At 45.3% G+C, this 21311-nt stretch overlaps 5 protein-coding genes across 6 annotated transcripts in view; 3 read left to right on the forward strand and 2 right to left on the reverse strand.

The window, feature by feature from the left end:
* The window catches only part of LOC126557871 (ero1-like protein), a 427255-nt gene extending 406103 nt beyond the window's left edge, over positions 1-21152 (forward strand). Inside the window, exons 2-6 of the mRNA XM_050213780.1 lie at positions 19058-19227; positions 19359-19610; positions 19921-20192; positions 20279-21004; positions 21072-21152. Coding sequence (XP_050069737.1) covers positions 19063-19227; positions 19359-19610; positions 19921-20192; positions 20279-21004; positions 21072-21123 — 1467 coding nt within the window. The 5' untranslated portion in view covers positions 19058-19062 and the 3' untranslated portion in view covers positions 21124-21152. The remainder of the gene's footprint in view (positions 1-19057; positions 19228-19358; positions 19611-19920; positions 20193-20278; positions 21005-21071) is intronic.
* Positions 1-21311, reverse strand: part of LOC126558692 (protein tipE) — a 186707-nt gene that overhangs the window by 158883 nt on the left and 6513 nt on the right. The gene's annotated exons all lie outside the window — the stretch shown is intronic.
* The window catches only part of LOC126559226 (DNA-directed RNA polymerase II subunit RPB7), a 240333-nt gene that overhangs the window by 120669 nt on the left and 98353 nt on the right, over positions 1-21311 (forward strand). The window lies entirely within an intron of this gene.
* Positions 1-21311, forward strand: part of LOC126557269 (ATP-dependent Clp protease ATP-binding subunit clpX-like, mitochondrial) — a 399590-nt gene that overhangs the window by 5707 nt on the left and 372572 nt on the right. The window lies entirely within an intron of this gene.
* LOC126557063 (protein masquerade) lies at positions 9026-12048 on the reverse strand. Its single transcript, XM_050212711.1, has 6 exons — positions 11926-12048; positions 11566-11838; positions 10977-11494; positions 9776-10896; positions 9511-9709; positions 9026-9431 (listed from the first exon to the last, which is right to left on the reverse strand). The coding sequence occupies exons 1-6, from the start codon at positions 12014-12016 to the stop codon at positions 9030-9032; spliced, it is 2604 nt and encodes an 867-aa protein (XP_050068668.1). The 5' UTR covers positions 12017-12048; the 3' UTR covers positions 9026-9029.

A 21311-nucleotide genomic window follows, 5' to 3' on the forward strand; every position in this document is an offset into this window, starting at 1 on the left:
GTCTTGTTGGTCGCTTTCTCTCTCTCTCTCTCTCTCTCTCTCTCTCTCTCCCCAACAGTCAATCACGGCGCCAAATCTTTTGAACCGAAACGGCCAAAGCAAACGAACGAGCTATGTTCGGTGTGTATATTTATATATTCCTTGGACTGTCAACTGTACAGATCGAAGTCGAAAGAATATCTGAGCGTACAGCGCGAAGGAAAAGTCCATCGGGCCTCCGGTTGGCAAGGAAAACTTCCACCCGGCTACCGGTGTTTGCTTTTGTTTGTGGTGGTCGTCGTTATCATCACCATCATCGTCGGTTGTGTGTGTGTTAGTTGGCAGGACCATCTGACCGTTTCTTCCGTACGTCTTCGATGTGGATCCGGGATTGATGCTTTTTTTTTTCTTCCTTCACCCTTTAGTCGCTGCTAAGCGCACGTTGCACAAGAAACGTGGTCCTTTTTGTTGGCGAGCACCAAGGTTTTTTTTATGCTGCTGCTGCTGCTGCTTGGCCGAGAAAAACCCGATCTAGTCGACATTCGGGATTGTTCGTTCCGTTCTTACTGCATGGACTGACACTCACTGGCATCTCGCTTGTACTTGTCTGAGCGTCTTGTTCTCTCTTTCGAATTCTCTGGATATCCTGCTGCCATCATCATCACCATCATCAACATCGTGTGGACTTCTTGTTTCTTGGGTTTTGAAGATCGACGTGCGTTCCCTTACCGGTACTCATTCTTCAGCAGACTACAGTGTCTGTATGTATGTGTTTGAGTTTGCTTCTTAAACCGTAAGTAAAAAAAGGGTTGTACACACTGTCCTCGTAGCGCAATAGCGAAGACGTTGCTCGCGCTTGAAGGGATCAGGGGGTTAAGGAAAATTCTCAACCGCCGATGAGTCCAAAACAATTCGAGGGAAAAAAAAAACATGCGAACCCTCTTCACGTCGCATTGTGATCACGATAAAATGGGATGGAAATCGTGTTGAAGGGTTTGAGCAAACGGTGCAAACGAGACAGAACAAACTCATCATTACAGTCCCATACGAAAACTCGCATTCCGGAGAGAGGAAAACTGTGCCGAGCGGCGTGTGCGATCAAGTAATTTTTGGCTCGTGAAACTTCCCAAGGGTTAAATGGTTAAGGGTGAGCATTTTGGGAATGGAAAATTGCGTAGAGGCAACAAAAAAAAAACATTTTCAACAAAACGTGGCTCCGCCCTTTGCGTTTTTTTTTGTTTTGAATGGTAATTTTCTTCTTCACGTTAAACTCACGCACTCGCTACTGCTGTGCGTGAGTTGCTCTGGTATCAGGATTGATCCTTGGAAAAAAGTGTTCACCAGCAACTACTATTGCTCTCCCATTTAGGCAGTTAGTTTGGTGTCCATATCATTGACACCATTATGGGGAAGTTTGTATCATTTTCATCATTGTCAGCTAGACAGTTTATCCCTATCTCCATCTCACTCTCTTTCTCATTTGCGTTTGCAGCTTTCCTTCCTGTTTTGCTCGGTGCGCGGGAAGTTCAGATGCTGCCAAGATCATACGGGAATGTGTAACACGTGACCGGGTGGCGGTTGGATGCTTTGGCGCGCAAATTGATATTCGGTACTCGCATCGTGTTCGTCATTGGGAAAATTAAGATAGAATTTGAAGGTCACCTAGAAATCTAATATTGTCTGTTCATATAGAGCTGTTTCTCTCTACTCTAACGCAATATTATTATACGTTATCTTTTTTTCATTGAAATAAAGCCTATTTTTTTACATTCGCAGTTGTTAAATAATTTTAAGTGACTTAAAATTGAAATTAGATTACTTTATACAAAAAATACTGAATATTCTAAGCTCTTTGTTCAATAAAACATTCCGAAAAACGCTAATATGGCTGCCTGCACACTGCTGGATCCCCAACAATGAAAAAGCGGACTCCTTGGCCAAACGAGGTGCCTCCGAAGGCAGCATTTTTGAGAGGTCGATTTCCCCTCACGAGTTTCTTCGCACCCCACAACAACTGTGCAAGGCCCGCTGGCAGAGCATGTGGGATGAGGACGAACTCGGGAGGTTCCTGCACTTCATCTCACCACAGGTTTCCCTGCGTTCCTGGTTTCACGGGCTCCCGGTAGATCGTGCGTTTATTCGCATGATGTCGAGACTTATGTCGAATGCACATCCTCAATGTATAGACAGCGCCGACTCCAAGGTTTGTAGCTGTAGCAACGGATACCACGACATTGACCACATCCTCTTGCCATGTGTGGAGATCGATGCGGGTAGACCCGGACTCTTAACAGCCGTTCGGACATCAGGAAGATCCCCAGCGTTGTCGATGCGCAATATCCTGGGACAGAAGGACTACGAATATGCGCGGATTCTGTTTGACTTCGCCAAAGGAATGGGAATCGTCCTTTGGCCAATCCCTTCTCCTCTCCCTTCCCGCAGCTTGTACGTTCTATCGTCCTATCAGTTGATTGAAGTATGTTATGTTTATTTGTTACACATTCGCAACGGTAACTGGCAACCTGCCGTTGGCGGGCTATCTGGATTCGATTCTGCAGCAACCTTTCAAGGTTATTGTGGCTATCGTTTCCATGCACGTCAGGGTCGCCAGCGACAACATAAAATCACTGAACCAATTGAATTAGGTTTGGACGACGTGTAGTTGTGACTGGTGGCTTTACTGTTGACGGAATGCGTGAGTTAGATGCTACTGTAGCTTCACAAATTTGTAGTGGCTTTCAGAGTCAAGCGTTCTGCCGAAGATAGGGTCGCTAGTCACAACATCCAAATGCTGGCAACGATATGGAGAGGCGAACACCACAGAGTATCCACAATAAAGGGGTGTTTCTTGGGAGTCAGTTGTTAGTCTCCACGGCACGATGCTCCAAAGAAGCGCTAACCCTTTAGCAGACATAGATAGGACAGCTTTAGAACCATACCTGGCAGCAACAACATCCACAATCGAGCTCACCTTGGATAAGGTGCACTTGAATTGAGGGAGAAGGAAATGTTTACCCACAAAATAGGATGGGTAAGTTGAATGAATTTTTAAGCTAGACATAAGATAAGATTTTAATGAATACGGCCGGGGCGTCATCGAAATAAATCGTCACCGTCGTCGAAATAAAAATAAATAAATTTAATAACTTCCTCTTCTTGACTTAACGACCATGCCCGGCCATCGAAATGGCTTTCTAGACTTTCGATACCACATACTTGGTTAGTCCTCACTACGGGGGGACGGTCCGGATGGGATTTGAACCCCGGTCCTGCCGTTTGAAGAGCGGCGCCGTTTGAATCTTTTAAATCAAATGTCAGTCAGTCAATCAAAAAACACTAAATTATAACAAAATCTAACAAAAATATAGCTGCATCTAGAATTATCTTACATTCTTGTTTCATTTTTTGCGTCTTTTTAATATGTAGTTTATAGCAATATCGCCAGTCCGTTCTATCGGTTTAAATGTAAAAAAATATAGTTTATTGTACATTGTTGTAAATGTAGTTTTTTCAAATATGTTGTGCCATATTTGATCCTCCCTCACAGTGAGGACTGGTTATCCAACTATGTGGTCCTTATAAGTTTCATAAGCCATTAGATAGCCGGCATCCCGTAGTGAGGATCGACTGTTCAACTACGCGGTATCAGCAAGTCTAGTAGACCTTTAGATGGCCAGCCTAGCCTAGAAGGTCGTTAAGCTTGGAAGAAGAAGAAGTAGATGGCCATGTGGCTCGGGGATATTGGCGACAACGGCACTGGTCTTCAAACGGCAGGACCGGTGTTGAAATATCATCCGCATGACTACCCAAGTACATGGTATCAGCAAGTCTAGCAATCCATTCAATAGCTGGCATGAACTTGCAACGGCGTTAAGCCAATAAAGAAGTAAATTTTATCGCCAGATTTTTAACAAAATCAGTACCAATCCTTCTAAATAAAACTCCAATCGAACGGTATGCTTATCGCAGATAAATCACGAAAAATGCAGCTTCATAATGCCAATCAAAAGCGGACCGGTCTGCACATTAACCTTTTGCGGCTGATGCGTCCAAATTGTCGCGTGCAGTTCTGCTGACCAGTCTAAAGCGATCGAGATCATTGCTCAATTTGCTTGCGAACTGGCGACGGTGCCATTGGACGCACTGCGCGTGCATCAACCATCATCGGGTTGATGTTCCCGCAACGATCCCATAAATCTTTCGCATGACACCGGCACACAAAGCGCAAGGGGCCAGCGCGATGGTTTTTAAAATTTTAAATTAAAATCGATCAATCGTCATCCGGTGGAAGTGAAAAACGCCACTTTACCAATTCACTCGTCGAAAAGAATCAACTTTAAAGAGTCACATATTCCGTACCCGGGACCAGCCAGCAAAAAAAAACACCAGGATAGAAAAGAAAAGCATCGGATTCGGCTCGTAGGATACGTAGCGCGAGCTGCCCCAAACACGACAGTTCACCTTCAGAGGCATACAGACAAGGAGGGGAGATACAACAAAAAAAACCGCCACTAGCAGGGCTTTACCAAAAGGGCCACGAAGAATCGCGCGGTCTGTACGAAAACGCATTCCACCGGAGCTGCATTGGCAGTGTGCAATAACGCTGCAGACGCTGAAAAACCCCCTTTTTGCCGGGTGAGCAAAAACAAATCACTCCAAGCTTCGGTCGAGCGATCTCACGTGATTAAAATAATAAAACTTACCCGAAAACTCACAAAACCTACCACCGTCCGGTTTTCGCGGAGTCGCGCACATTCCATCGGGAATCGGGCAAACCCCGGTTGTAAGCAGGTACGGTTTCGGATAATGTGCGAAACAGTCAGTATGTGGTATGATGCACATTAAGAGGGCTGTTTGTTTAGTTTAGTTTTTTTTGGTGCCAGCACTGTATGGCCCTGATAGGATCGCGACCGGTGCGTGCGTTCTTTTTGGAGGCTCGAACAACCACAACAAACTGTGGCCGAAACACTAAGAACACGGCTGCTGTTGTTCTTCTGTTGCGGGTGAGACGATCATGCGCTAAAAAGGTGACCAATCGTGATCGGTAAGTACCATTTCTGTTTGATTTAGAGCTTTCACATTACCAATGCTCAAGGAATGTGCAAGATTTGAGCGTTTTTTGCTGTTGCCCTGACACACTGGTGCATCGTTTTCGGTAGACCATCCAGCGTTTCGCAGATTCTCAAGTCTTGGATACACTGAGAAACCAAATAGTGATTGACACGATTGGCACGGATGCACAAAAAATTAACCACTTAGTCGGAGGAATTCAGAACGTTCCTTGCTGGGAGACAATCTTTCCGGACATTTTGTCATATCACGTTTATGTCGTTGCCGGTATAGGAAGCATCGCTGCATGAAGTGTAGCGATTAAAAGGGAAATAACATTTAAGCAACTTGCCAATAAGCTCGTTAATCTCATGGATTGATCGCCAAGACGATAATTTCCAGACAATTTGTGCAGCAGTTTATTTCGACTTGTGTAATTTCATAGTGAGAAAGATAAAGGATTTTCAACAAAAAAAAAACACAACTTTCAAACACTAATTAAATGTTTATAATTACTGTGAAGGTATCAACCATTTTCACATTAGCAATCGCTTGCCGTAAACCTTCACGGCTCCTAATTAAACTTTCTAGACCAGAGGCTAATCATCAAAGGTTTCCAGGCACAAGCGATCTCGAACATTCGAGCGCGGTTGTCTCAGTAGAATAAGTAAAAGACAAAATGCTCTAAAAAAAATCCTAATCATTTGCCAAAAAGAAGGACAAAAATCTTTTCCAGAATACATTATGTATTTGATGCTTCCCAATCGGAAAAGCTCTTTTCGCTGCTATCACATCCCACACACACGCACCAAAAAAAAAGGAGACAACCGATAGTCGATTGTAGGCTATAGAGAGAAAGCAAAGCAGCACGGAAACACAACGAAAAAAAAAAGCACGAAATACATCAAAATACCCAAAAAATAATTGTTACAGAATCCAACCACAAAACACAAGGACACGGCCGCCCGCGAAGGATCGCGAACACGCATTCCATTGGTCCGATACAGCGAGGCGTTGATAAATAGCTGACCGAGCGAGCGACCGTTCTAACCACCGCACCGCAGGGAGAAAAGAAGCAGCAAACTATGTGCGACCAATTGGTATGGGGGTTTTTCGTGCCTTTTTTTCCGAACCCCGCACGGGCGTTACGGGGCGGTTGAAGCAAAAATAATTAAAAAATGACGAACGACTTAGTGGGCGGCTTTGAAAGTGATAGTATTTTAGCCACTGTTGCGTGTCTACGCATTGCGAGACGCGTTTGCGAATTTGGTTTCCTCTTTTCATCCCGGACGAGCGAAATGATAAGAAATGTTTCCGTTGTACCCTTTTTTTTGTTGAAAGTTTTATCATTGAAGAGGTATTAGGGGGTAGAGCGGGGGAAAATCGAATGGAGAAGAAAAGAAGGATATCTTTTACGAACTTTTTTACGAAGGAATCTTTCATTTAGGCAGCCGGAATGGTATCTGGGCAGGGGGATGAGTTCTTTTTTTTTAACCCCTTTTCATACGATGCCGTAGATCAAAATTCAAAAAATTGTTCTCAAAACGCCCGGACGTGTTCGGGCTCGTCGAGCCGTTTGTTTTTCGCAGCTACAAGGTTTCGATGAGTTTCGGAAAATGGATTGGATGATTTAGACATTTGTAGGAAAGATTTTTTTTTGTGTTGGTCGAATAAAAAGAAGCAGAAGAAACTTTTTGCTTTTCTTTGTACATACTCTACCGATCATGTGCATCATGGGCATTTGGTTTTAAATTACTAAAGAGGGGTTGGAAGAATCGAAGCGCTAATTTTATATTTATTTTATTTCTTCTCCAATGTTTCCTACCAAATCAGTCAAAGTAAGAAAAAAGTTATTCTTAGTGTTGATTTTTGTGTTTCTTCTACTTAAAAATTGTATAAAAAATGTATGAAAAAAACTAGTTATTAAAGCGAAACTTAAAACAATACGGCGTAGATCCGTCTTACTAAATTAAATAAAATAAAACGCAACTGAAAAAGGAGGCAAACATTATTCTAGTAAAAAAAATAGGTCCGGGCATTTTCATGAATAAGTATGGTCATTTAGACTAAAGCCAGTACTACACTGATGGATCATCCTCTAAGGAGGGCTCTGGCTTCTTGTGTCTTGAGCGAATCCACCGAATAATTTTCAAATTTAGGCAGCCATGGAGTATTTACACCTCAGAACTAGCCACAATATTTTAAGCACTATTGATGATAGCAGCGAGACCTTCGGGCCAGTACTTCATCTTCACTGATAGCCTTAGTGCTGATAGCTATTGAAGCGCTGAGATCTCCGAATCTAAGCTCTGAGATCACCATAAAAGTCATTGAACTGCTTGGCTCAATGTTCGATAAGGCGTATAGGATCTCGCTAATTTGGGTCCCTTCTCATTGTGGAATTCCCGGCAATGAGAAGGCTGACTCATTGGCCAAAACTCGATAGTTCAAGAAGGCGCTTTTTACGACCGACCTATCTCGGCTCAGGAGTTTCTGCGTGTTCCACAGCAACTTTTCCTGTCTCGCTGGCAGAGCATGTGGGAGGCGGATGAACTCGGGCGTTTCCTCTTCTCGATCTCTCCGCACGTGTCCCTGCGGCCTTGGTTCGATGGGCTCTCTGTAGACCGAGCATAGCTGGCGTAGCTCTGGCGCAGACAAAAGTGTGTGGCTGCGGTGACGGATTCCACGATGTGGATCACCTTCTGCGGTTCTGTGTGGAGTATGAAACCGCAAGTCCCTCCCTGCTGAGCGTAGTCGAGCTTATTGGCAGACGATCTGGGACTGCAATAAGAGAAGTGTTGGTTACCAGGGACCTCCGCTACATGAGGCACATCTTCCGATTCGCCAAAGACAACGGTCTTGTCCTATGATTTCGAATACCCATCATCCTTGCAATTCGACCATCCCTTTCTGTTACTCGAAGACGGTTACAACTCTATCGTAAAATGGAGGAAGGCGTATTCCATAGCACAGTGTTGTCTAATCCAGTCCAGCCTTGATACAAGGCAAAAAAAAACAGAGAGGAAATCACCTACTAGGGTCTAGCTTATAAAAACAGTCAATACATACGTGTTGACAATATGGAGCAAGCCGTCATACTTAAAATAAATTTTAAAAAAGAAATAAAAGACAGAAATCAAACAAACAAAAACACCATTTTCATTTAACCAGTCATTTTATTCTATTGTACACAGTGTGACAAATTCATCAAATCGTACCGTTACGACCACTATATCAATCGCTTTCCATTTATTGCTATCAATTGCAGCCTACATACTTCCAAGATTCAGTGCTTTGTTTCGGTTTGTTTTGCATGTAGATTTTTGAACTACTCTTTTTTGCTGTACATTGCCTCTGCTTTCAACGCCGTTTTTCCAACGTTTGTTTGAATGGAAACGTACACGAAAAGCGACAATTTGGCCACTAAATCAATCAAGAGACAAATAAATAAATACTTCACGCATGCTTAAATAACGTTAATGAGATGAAGTTAGGTCCTATAAATTAGAGAAAGCGTTCGCTTAATGTTTACTCCTGTTAATTCAGCGTTGAATGTTTGAATTACTGTAAATGTGTGAGTGTGAACAAAAGGGAGTTTGTTGCCTATTGCTTAACGTTACCACAGAGCAGATTTTTTTTTATACAATAATCATCGAATCACTGGAATTCGATTCTCCCTCAGCCGGAACGAACCATGCGCACCACGTTGCGATTATCCCTAGGGCCTTCTATTACAACTATCGTTTTTCAAACAACTAGCATCGATTGTTTTTTTTGTATGTGTGTGTGTGTGAGTGTGTGTATGAAATAGTAAATGGTGCCCTGAAGGCAACTGCAGAAATCCAACAATTTGAAGATCCCAAAACAATGCATTGGTTTCGATACTTCTTTGCTTTTGCTTCAAAGCTTAAAACTGTTCTTACCCCTTAAAACTACTAGCACGCATAAGGCGCAGATCGGGAAGACGGACAGAAGACAGTTTGGTATTGGAACTATTACTATTACTGATTGTTAACGCTAATGATCTGGTTGATCCAGCCGATGAACGAGGACACCTTCACGTACACACCCGGCACATCGACACGACCGCAACCGAAACCCCACGACACCAATCCGGCCAGCTCGAAGAATCCATCGTCCTGGCACACTAGCGGACCACCTCCATCACCCTGACAGGCATCGTTCCCCTCCTCACCACCGGCACAAAAGCTGGACGCTGGCAGGATGAATATTTTCTCCGTCACTGCGTTCACTTTGCGTATGCACTCGGCGTCGCTGACGATCGGTATCTCGGCTTCGCGCACTCGTAGCGGAATGGGACCTGCTTCACCCATATACCCGTACCCGGTCACTGTACAACGCTTGCCAGCGGCATGACTAACACCACGGGCCGGTAAACACACCTGCAAGATAGAAGGCAAAGACGCACACTGATTTATCCGAAGATCTTCATGACCCAGGCGTATGCCAGACGATCCTTACCAAGCACACACCGTCCCGCAGCTCTGCCTGTCCGTGCAGCTTCAGCAGTGCAATATCATTATCAAGCGTTTGACTGTTGTGATTGTGATGGATGTAGGTGGTCGCTACGCGCAGCGTCTGTGCTCCGGGACTTCCGTATTTGCGTGTTAGATCGTAATCGCCCACACGCACATAGATCGCATCACCCGAACGGACGATACTGCAAAGAAAAGGCACAGAATATATGACTCAAACCTTCCGTGGACTCACACCTTGTGCTACTTACTTCGTTACACAATGTGCCGCGGTCAGCACCCACTGCGTGCCAATAAGTGCCGCACCGCAGAGGTACTGATTGAGTGAGTTGATCAACGCCACCTGCCAACACCATTCGCCATTTTCACCATCCTCACCGCCCACCACACGACCCTTCCGATGGTGACTCCAGTATTTGGCCAGCGTTACATTTTCTTTCAGGCTTGGGTGACGTAGCAGGTCCTCCGGTACGGTGTCGTTGTGGTCGTGATAGATGATCGGTATCGGTACAATGCTACTACCGAGCACTAACCGTTCGGAGCTCTTCGATCGATAAATACTGTCCACATCGATATGACGTGCGTGCCGCGCCTTAGTGGTTTGCTCTTGCTCTAATCGTAGTACCTCACGGCTGAGGAACGATTTTGCTCCGCGGCTTGTTCCTTTCACACCGCACACGTACTTAGAATAGACCTGCGGTCGCGAGGTAGTGGTCGGTGGTTCGTACACTGGAGACTGTGCATAGGGAGGCTGTTGCGTCGGTGGTACCTCGTAGATGTTGTTGCTGATGGGTCCTGGGTAGGGATTAGGCGCTGGTGGACCATAGCCCTGTGGGTGTGGAGCAAGCGGAGACTGTGGTTGTAACGGTGGCATTACCGCCGGTGACATAGGGTACGGTTGTCCTGGACCCTGCATTGGCGGTTGCTGAGGCATCATCTGGGGTGGAGGCGGTAGAGCCTGTGGTGGATAACCGTTTGTGACGTTGTAACTTGTCTTGCTCGCAGCTACCTGCTGCACTTCCAATATTTTCGATTTCGGTGCACAGCACTGAGTACCGGACTTTTTGCACTTGAACAGATCGGTCATCTCGGCGTTCCGGAAGCAGGTAAAGCTGAGCAGACTAACTATACACGACCCGGGACACTCTTCGCGCGGATCCGGAACAGCAGTTGTGGTTGGTGCGGGTGTAGTCGTTGTGGTCGGTGGTGGGCGCTTTTGTTGCGGAGGTCTCGGTGGCGGAGCTCTCGTGTTATCGCAACACACCGAACCTCGCTTACAGTTAGCTGTGTTGGGGATAAGCACGGAGGGGCGTTCACAGAAGGCGGCCATAATGTTCAGCAGACAGAACCCGGGACAACGTGGCAGTGGTGGCTGCAAGGGAACGACATCAAAAATACCAACAATAATTAGTTGTAGATGCCAATTTGGTTAGAATTTCAAAACAAACTTACCGGTGTCGCTGGTCGCCTGGTAGTCGTCACAACCTGTTGTTTATTATCGTCCGCCACACCGGTAATACAACACGAACCCTCATTGGGACAGAACGCTTCACTATCGAGATCGTCACAGAACAGTGCAAACAGCCCGTTGACACATTCACCCTCACACTCCTTAAATACGGGCCCCTGTCCATTGTTGGCCAACGTAGCAGAAGTAGTTTTCAACTTGGATGGCGCTGGCTTGGTCGGTTTGGGCGTGGGCTTCTGCGTCGGATTCGTTTTAGACTTGATCGGTTCTTCGGTCGCGTGGGGCCGTTCGGTCGTTTTTGCGTACGGTTTGGGGGTGGTAGTTTTATTCGTTTTCGAATCAAAGTGAGCCGTCGGGATGTACAGCTCGTCCGGGGGATTGTCCGGATAAATGTCGCGTGACACGCAGCATTTCGAACCACTCTTGCAAAGGCCGGCCGTCGTTAGGTAAGCCTCGCAGTACTCGGCGATTCTGTCCGCAACGCATACACCCGGGCAGGATGCTAAGTAGGGCGTGGAAAAACAGGTTTAAATTGAGTATTAGGTGACACTTTAGAAAAGGGCATCTACTTACAGTTATTTTTATTATCCTTTTCCTTAATTTTAGCCTCTGTCGTTGGTTTCGGTGTGGTCGTTGTGGGCCGTGCCGTTGTCGTGGTAGTTCTCGGCCGCGGAGTGGTGGTAATGTTGGCAGCGGCCGAACTACTTTCCACGCAACATTTCATGCTGGGCGATGGGCATGGAATGTCATCCAGAACTTCGTAACAGATCAGTGTGGCGAGCGTGTGAACACACACTCCCGGGCATCCTTTAGCATCTTCTGTGCTTGTGATCGAATCCAAAAGGCCTTTAATTAGAAGACGAAGTAGGTTAGCAACGAACATGTTATTTATCTCTTTTTTGTACGATTAATGGCTACGTTTTGTGCGCATACCTGACAGGAAGCTACCAGCTAGGGAGTCATCTTGACTGTTTGCACCGCTCATGAAGAGCAGCAGTAGTAAAGCTGCAGCTTTCAGAATCATTTTTTTTTTGCACTCGTACTCTGTTTTGGTCACATAAAATCGTGCGTAGCTTGCAATATTTAATACACACTAAAACGTCCGCAGTTGGTCTAGATTCTGGTTGAAGAAACTGTGAAAAAAGGCACAGATAAGGTGTTTCCAATTATTATAAAAAAATGTTTAAAAGTTGCCACATATTTATTACTTCTTAAGAAATTTTCCAAAGTTTCTTCTACTTTAGCTTTTATTTAAATGGTTGATATTACTGGAACACTATCTCAACTCTCAAATAACACTTTAGATAACCTCAGAAAATAAAGTATATTTAATTTATACATCTTTTTTTTAGTAGGTGATTGAACATGAATTATACCAAACGATTTAAACCAATACTTCACTACTTTAGCTGCACCTGTGCTTGTAACGCTCGTAAAATGTAAGCAAGAAAAGAAAAGTATTCAAACAATTCGTTGGCCTCAAAAATTTACACCGGAAGTGAGCTATCACAGAAAGTTTAACTGTCTTCCCCCCCGTCCTTTCTTCTCCTTTGCCTTCGTTCGTCTTCTGCCGTGAATTATTGATCGGGAGCGTACACGGTGCGATTGGAGCGAAGCATTTAATAAGCGCACCGTGCATACACAAAATTCGGTTTAGGTCGAGTGAAAATGTGTTCCAATTTACACCGCAAACGCAAAAGGAGCGAAACTAACTGTGTTTTTTTTTTCTTTTATTCCAAACTGTGCATTCGGACGTCTATCGGCGACTTATGGCGGCCCCGGTGGCATTTATCATTCCAGCGCAGATCTTCGCCATCAAAAACCGATCCCGACTGATTCCTTACATTCCTCGGTATCGGTAACCAGGCTCAACGATGGCGTAAAATTAAAAGCAGCTCTTTAAGCATGGATATTGCCTTGGTAGTAAACGGGATTTGAGCCGATTGCATCAGACATTGTGAAAGTTGATGGTTTTGCTAAAGAAACACAAGAATCTCTCGCACCAACTGTGTCCCGTTTGTTTGCAACTTTCTATAATCCTAATTCGCAATCAAAGCTGCTCGGGCAGACACGTGGGGCTGCGCGTTCTAACTGCCATTTGAAATACACAACCTACTTTTCCAACACGTGGTCCGTGTATGTTCTGAGAAAAAAAAAGGTAAACACCGTTTTGGTGGATTAAAATGCAAAGCTCTACGGGCTGTTGTTTTCGTTTTTGAAGGCCATCCGGCAACTATCGGTGCGGCATGCGGGTCAACGAAAAAATTTCACCATCGACCAAAGAATGTTTGCTAGTGAAAGCTAACCACCGCACACGGTACGATCACCAACGATCCAATGTACCATTCTAGCGTGAGTCGCCCGGGACAGCGACCTACACAGATCGTGCACAGCTTGACTGTTTTCTTTTCTTCCCTCTGACACAGATTTGAGAAATTATTCTTTCCTCTGGCCTTCCACTTCATAGCGATCCGCCCGATCATCAACCTGGGACTGGTTTTTGGTTTCTGTAATGCTATCGACGGTTCCTAAGGGCTCCGTAATGCCCACGTTGCAGGTGTGTATCGGTGTGTCTGCAAAGCACAGTTCCACCTCCATGGTCACGGTCGGCATTTGGCCGTGCCCAGAAGAAGCATCGGGGCACCTGGTGAAGGTTACCGATCGGAAACCTGCGGCAGAGGTAACGAGTTTTGTCCGTAGTATGCGCAGTGATACAATACGTTGACCCATTTCCGGGGCGCATTCCCGAGCGCGTTCTCTCCTGTGCTTGTCACCCGACTCTGGCGCTCGAGCGCAATGGAAAATATGTCACCAGCGTATCAGCGTGGCAAAACGAGGGTGGTGCATCGAATTAAACACCATTTTGCAACGGAAGTAGTGTTCTGCATTGACAGGTGCGTAACATCCAGCTCGTTCCGGCATTTCTTCCCTCACACACGGTACGCGCAAGGCTTTCCTCCGTGGGCAGCTTTCCACCAGCAGCACTACGAACAGTTTTGCTAGGTAAAATTTCTCTCTTTCTCTTTCTTTTTCGCCTTCCCTCTAATCCCTTCTCCCGCCTCGCTTTCAGTGGTATGTGCCATGGGAAGATTTCGTTCATTTCTCTTTCAATCGGTAATGCACTTCCTGTCGTCCGGCAACTGCAGGGGGCGATCGTACGAACCGGTCAAAAAAGCTCTGCCCCTCGGGGTGAAAGCTTCCGGGCTGTGCTCGTTGTCTCGTTGTCGTCGTGCTCGTGGCTGAAAATGAGAGCGTCAGCCGTTCGTACGAAAAGGCGTGGAATTCGCGCTACTTGCGGGCATAATGAAACATTTGATCCGTACGCCAAATGTTAGCCCACAGCAGTGTGTGTATGTGAATCACAAGTGACCAACGGGGTCGAGGAGAAATCAAAATCACAAAGCTGTGTTTGGTGAAAATGTGGCACCACAGGTGATTCGAAGATTGATCCATTTGTTTGCATGTTCTTGATGTTGTATGGCGAATATCTCATCGATTCAAAGTACTGTATTTTGCGTACGGTATTTCTTCTCATTCTTAATGGCACTCTCAATAAATCTTCAGTATAATGTTGTGCAATACGCTGAAGAAGCACTTCTACAGAAAAAAATTAGGAAAAATTGAAAAACCCTCCGTTGATCTTCACAAGCATCCATGCATCACTTCACACCGATAAACCGTCTGGATATGTTCGTAGTTGTTCCAGACGGCTCGTTAATAACTGCAGAAATTAGCAGTCACAGTACTCGCTACAGCATCGTTCTTGCAAAGTATCACCGAAGTGCAAATGATCTTGAGAACTAACAGTCTAACTGTAACTTAACACACTTCAACTTAACGTTTTCACAGTTATCGCTTGCAGACACACTCGCAAACTGGTTCTGGGCCACTGACAGAGGGCCGTGGTAGACGATCATCGATCGCACCCAAACGATCGCGTGTATTGCGATGATCATTCCAGAATCGCAATAGTAAAAAACACACTTTTCTCTAGCTTGTATCACAACACCAGAACTTTCTTCACCACGTCAGCACTGGGTACGAGGGTACTGTTGCCCAGCCTCACTAAATAGGACACAGACACATCACAATAGATCACAACTAGTCAGTGTTCCGTTCCAGCAAAACTTTCGACTCGCTGTTTTATTAGCACTTTAGATGGTTGCTTTAGCATTTCCCACCGTTTCCTGTGGCTTACAGAAAGAGGCGACCCTTGGGCACCGTACACTGATCACAACAAAACTATCACTTTTCATCTGCCCAGCATCACCGCACCGTGGATGATATGCTCCGGAAGGAAATTGCACGCAACCCTCGGAGCGTCCAGCGGGTCTGGAAAAGGGTCACTTTGTTTATGGGGTCACACACAGGGATGGTCTTACCGCTTCCGAACACGATCTCGATCGGGGAGCTGGCGAACGCGATCCGTATGCGGTACCAGTCGGGGCGATAGTAAAGTTACTTAATATTGCGCTTGAAAACTGTACTCTCTCTAACAACTTTCATGCTGGCCGGACTCCCGCTGGTTCATCATAGTTTCTTTTGTCCGTTTTTTCTCTCTCCCTCTCTCCCTCTCTCTCTCTCGCTCGCTCTCTTTCCATCGCATTCCTTTCTTTTGGCCTTTCCTGTGCGTCTTATGCGTTGTTTCTTGCTTACACTTCCGATCGATCTCCCGACTCTTGTCCGCGAGCCTCTTCGCACACGCGTGCATTCCTTTCTCGATCCTCGCTTGGACGTCGCGATCGCGAGAGGTATACCCAGCGTTCCATTTCTTTCTCGTTTGCTAGACCATCGATGTGTACCGGGCTCTCTTCGGTTTGCTGGATTTTCCGTTCCTCCTTTTTTCTTTTCTTCTGGCAGCGGCCTAAAGCTGCCACCACTTGCTGACTACCCTCACAGCTCTTCGTAGCTCCCTGGGCAAGACTTCAGAAAGCGAACTGCGTACCGGGGTGCTTTCGTGTAGAACGATTCCCACATCATGATCGACAACCGATAGATCATCTGACTGTTTACAATCTCCTCAGTGAGCTGTAGGTGAGCTACACAAATATTTGATTTCGATTTTCTATAGGCTTTTTTCGATAAACTTGGGTTCTTTGTCATATATGAAGCTGTGCTGTTAGTAAAAGGAATAGCACTTTCCATTTTACAAGCGGCTATAAAACAGTGCAAAGTGCACCGAAAGCAATGTCAAATAAGATTCGCACCTGGTGGCAAGAAATGTGCGAAATTTCCCGGCGAAAGGTAATAGAAAGGAGTTAAGGGTTTTCCGTTCTAAGAGTAATGGTAGGAAAATACGTCTTCATACAACAAAGTCTTTACCTAAAACTGTTTTAAGATCATCAGCGTGTTTCTTTTTTGAAATTTGAAAATACTGCAGATGCATGTTGTGGTATAGTAATGGCGACTCAAGCCACAGACAAGCCAACGGAGAGCGCAGCTACTACTTAGTACGGGAAGTAGTCCATTCGCGCTGCGGTTTCACCTGGAACCGTTAGAATTACTTCATCCACTTCATCGGATTCCCTCCCCCTTGCACGACGCACCGACGTAATTTGCATTGGCCGGATTGCACTACCGTTGGCAAAGCGAAAACGCACCTTACGGGATTTAAAGTCGTGAGCACTTTATTTGCACACAACGACCAGCCCGAGTCGAGCCTAAATCGATCATTCGTTTTTACCGTTTTCGAGATAGAACCGCCCGGCCGGTCGGACGAGTGAATGAAGATGTCTTGTTGGCTGAGCGCTACCACATTTCATCCATATGTTTCCACCGGTGTTGTGCTTTTGGTACGATCTTTTCCGATACTTTCACACGAACGATGCTTATGAGAACGAGCCTGCTGCATGAGAGGCGCACACGCAACACGTGAGCAAACCTTAACCCAAACAAGTCGTTCCCGGCCAGATCTGTTTGATGGCCGGCGTATCAAGTCGATCTAGCGGAAACGGCCATAGCGGTACCGCGTGAGGCTTGCGTGTGTTTGTGTATGTGGATGTATTTTTTTTTTTATCACTCAATATTTAACCTAGTTTCCCGGTTAACTTCACTTAACGATGCATGTTGGGCGCGCTAACGCTTCCCTGGTGTCCGTGTCCTGATTTTCTTGCGGGTTGATCTCTTGACGAGTGGTTCTACGCCACATGAACGTTTGAATGTGCAAACTTGCGTCCTAAGGGGCGTGGTAAGGAGAACGATTTCACGACATCGTCATCACACACTGCTCCCGCACATCTTACGGAACATCTGATCGACACTGTAGCACACCCACAATCAAGTCTCTTGTTTTCCGTTTCTCATCGCATTTCTTCCCGACTTTCACCAGCCGATCTTTATCATTACCTTGAATCGAGCGTGAGCTCGCGAATCGCGCGTCTTTCTCGACTTTGTCGCGTACTTTGTTCGATAGCAAACGGAGGAGATCACGATCACCTTCAGCAGTCCTACCCGCACGTCCACGCTTTCGGAATAGCTTCTTCAGACTGACCAGCATTACCGGGGCCGAGGTTCGGTTGGGTCGTCTTTATTGAACGATCAGCGCAAAAGTAGCAACTGAGAAATATGCTGATATCCACGCCAACGAGTTCACCGTGGAGCTGGGTGAATGTGAAAATCTCACCTTACGCTCTGGAGTATTATTGCCGGTTACCGTTGGAACCGACATGTTTCTCTTCATTCATGGAACGGTTCCGCCTGCACTGATGATCCGGTTGAATGAATCAGCGTTGACCTGCATTCCAGTGTATATTTGGGAAAGGCCGCTTGTCATCTGAATAATATGCTTATAATGATGTAATCTTTAAGATTCATAATCCATTACGATGGCTAGAAGCAAGCGATTTAGAGATAGAATACAATAGTTTTCAAAAATAGTGTAGTTTCATTGTGCTAATTATATACCTTTCTCTTTAACCGGAAAGAAAATTGTGCTACTAATATCCATATAAAACTAACCTAAAAACGGTTGTAACTCCAGAGAAATGCCGGGTCAATGTTGGAAAATGGCATGCATGCTGGTAGATTGAGTTACAGTGCAGCAGGTTTCTTCGCCTCTTCAATGGAGTAGGTGTAGTAATTAACTACGCACATGCAATACGTGGTTAATTAATCTAAATAATGTCTTTTTGAAAGAGTCAAAACTCGAAGCACCTAGCTTACATTTTTTTTAGCTTATTTAAATTAAAAATTTGTTGAAATTATCCCATAAAATCAAAATAGAATTGCTCAAGCATTGAAATATTTCGTATTCAAATAATGGTCCGAAATATTTCAACGAGAGTTGGAAAAGAATTTAAAACTCCGGTTTGATTTCTTCAAATGGTTTCGGTGTTTTATTTATTCGGTGTGTTATATATAAAAACGTCAAATGTGTCTCATTTTTAATTTTTATTTAGTTTAAAGTTACATTTCGTTACAAAATGTATAGGTTTTGCACATAACCGATGTAAGAAAAGTCACTCGCGTGACCAACGATACACCAATAGTTCCCATTGACAGTGATTTGTTGATCAGCTGTTTGCAGCGAATGTGCCTAGAGCATGGAAAAGGGATGGACGGGGTGTACACTTTGACAGCTGCGCATGGTGTTGACGTGTTGATTTGTGGGTGGGTCGAAAGGGGTAACTTTCGCAGCTGAAAAAACAGGACGTCGTGAACAATTGCACGTACTTCGCAAGTTCAAGTGGGTGTACCGACGCGGGATGTATCTTAGTGTATTGTGCAATCCCATCGAACTTTTCAACAACCGCAAAAAGGAAAGCGGATTCCATACACCGAACTTGTTCACCATTCGGCAGACAGAACGGTTTCTGTGCAGTTGCGAACCAGCCGAATAACGTGAATCGCGTCTTGTTTACGGCTAGGCCGCATATTTCCGGCCCTTATTTACTACAACTGAAAGCCAAAACAATCAACAAACGTTCCTGGTTGGTTAGAAAAGTCTGTTCATTTTATATCGTAAACATCACCGCGCTGCTGCTGCTGCGCGCCGGATTTGCACGCTCCGGGGTACACGAAAACGAATACAAAAAACAAACGTAACAAGTAGCAACAATATCTCCAGTGTCAATGGCACCGTGGCGCAGACATACCGTCGGCCGGGTATCGCGACCAAAGTTCCAATGGATCGTCATTTGTTTTGGAGTGCTGCTAAGCTTTGCCAATGATTCAAACGGATATTTTTACAGCGATAGTAGTGCGGAAACAAGCAACGATCGGTTTTGCTTCTGTCAGGTAAGAAACCAGTTTGACTTCCTAAAAATGAGGAAAGCCATTAAGGGCTAATTTGTCGCGGGAAAGCAGACAAGTCCCACGGCAAAGTAATGGTACGACCTTCAATGACACGTGTGTGTGTTTTTTTTCAGCTTCAAGGGACGATCGATGATTGCAGCTGCAGTGTGGATACGGTGGATTATTACAACAATGTAAAAATCTATCCCCGTTTGAAAAGTTTGCTGGTAAAAGATTTCTTTCGCTACTACAAGGTGCACCTGAACAAAGAGTGCCCGTTCTGGGTCGACGACAGCAAGTGTGCGATGCGATTCTGCCATGTGGAACACTGCGAGGAGAAAGATATCCCACCGGGGCTGAAAGGTGACGCGTCGTCTTATCATAAGGTGAGTGAGCGTGAGGTAACAGGGCTGACAAATTAAAGCATATCACCTCAACAGCGGCTCAGTCGCGTTACTTTTACAAAATTACCATTAGCACATGTTTTTTTTTTTTCAATTTTCATTTGTTTCCCTGTTTAAGTCGGTGGAAGAATGTTTGCACACGTAATCGGTTTTTTTGTTGGGCTTACGTATGCATAACGATGATTGCATTCGGTTTAGGCTGTTATATGCAGCAAAAATTCCGTTACAATAAACAACAATATCCATTTCATTAAGTTACCGAGGAAAATCTAATTCTTCGCCCCTCTTTCAGTACATTAAAGAGGTGCAAACTTTAACGAACTGCAACGAAGACTTGGACGTAGAACTGGGCTACCTCAACACAAGCATCAGCGATAAAGCGCACAAAGAGTTCCAGCGATGGGCGGACTATGACGAAGCGCAAGATAATTTCTGCATTCTCGACGATCACGAGCCCGGCGCAGAGTACGTGGATCTTTTACTGAACCCGGAACGCTACACCGGGTATCGGGGTGAATCAGCACGACGGATCTGGAGCAGTATCTATCTGGAAAATTGCTTCCAGTAAGTACAAAAAAAACTCCGTCGAAGCGGCGATCTCACACGCGGAAGATAATTTTATTTAATTTTTCTGTTCTGTACATTTGCAGAGCACATTCTGTGAAGAAGAAAAATGCTTACTCGGCCATGATTCCCTACCAGGATATGGCCCGCAACGAGGTGTGCCTGGAGCATCGTGTATTTTATCGTATGATTTCCGGTCTGCACTCGAGCATCAACATTCATCTCTGTGCCAACTATCTACTGTCGGAGAAGGGTACGCTCGGTTTTATGGCACCTACCGGCGTGTGGGGACCGAACATGGAAGAGTTTGAACGGCGCTTCAGTCCCCACATGACGGACAATGAAGGATCGCACTGGTTAAGAAACTTGTACTTCGCGTACCTCGTGGAACTGCGAGCTTTAGCCAAAGCGGCGCCGTACTTAAGGAATGAGGAATATTTCACCGGGCTGGAAAAGGACGATCGCGAGGTGAAAACGGCAGTCAAGGATTTGCTAACCGTCATTGAAGGCTTTCCGGCCCATTTCAACGAAACCGCTATGTTTAGCGGTGGCACATCGTCGATCAAGATAAAGCACGAGTTTCGGGAAAAGTTTATGAACATTTCGAAAATTATGGATTGTGTCGGGTGCGACAAATGTCGGCTGTGGGGCAAGTTGCAGGTGCAGGGTATGGGAACGGCACTAAAAATTCTATTCTCTGGCAAGTTTGACGATAAGATCGATGCTGGATTTGATACGAGGCTGAAGCAACAGTCACCATCGTTGAGGCTGAAGCGCGGTGAAATAGTGGCACTATTTAACGCATTTGGAAGGTAAGTTAGGGAACGAACTGTGGGTAAACATTCAATGTAATATTTCCCTCCCATTTTGTATTTGAAGGCTTTCGACGAGCATACATGAATTGGAAGAGTTCCGCCAACGAATGCGATGAGCGTGTAAGCGGTATCAGCGTTTTATCCCATGCTAAAAAAAAAGACTAAATCCGTACCCGGTGCAACAACCTTGTGATGAAACTTGACTTGTAAGCCCAAATCTTATTCAGTGATTTCCGGTGGTTCGTTTACTATTAGAATATCTGGAATCGTACTTGTTAAACTAGTTGGCAGCGTCAATCCGTAT

The sequence above is a fragment of the Anopheles maculipalpis genome, chromosome 2RL (genome assembly GCF_943734695.1).
Source record: "Anopheles maculipalpis chromosome 2RL, idAnoMacuDA_375_x, whole genome shotgun sequence".
NCBI classification, from domain to species: Eukaryota; Metazoa; Arthropoda; class Insecta; order Diptera; family Culicidae; genus Anopheles; species Anopheles maculipalpis.

Coding starts and splice junctions, on each gene's coding strand:
- LOC126557063 (XM_050212711.1), bottom strand. CDS start 12,016: ATGATTCTGAAAGCTGCAGCTTTACTACTGCTGCTCTTCATGAGCGGT. Junction 11,495..11,565: donor AAAGGATAATAAAAATAACT/GTAAGTAGATGC, acceptor CGCCCTACTTAG/CATCCTGCCCGGGTGTATGC. Junction 9,432..9,510: donor TGCGGGACGGTGTGTGCTTG/GTAAGGATCGTC, acceptor TCTATCTTGCAG/GTGTGTTTACCGGCCCGTGG.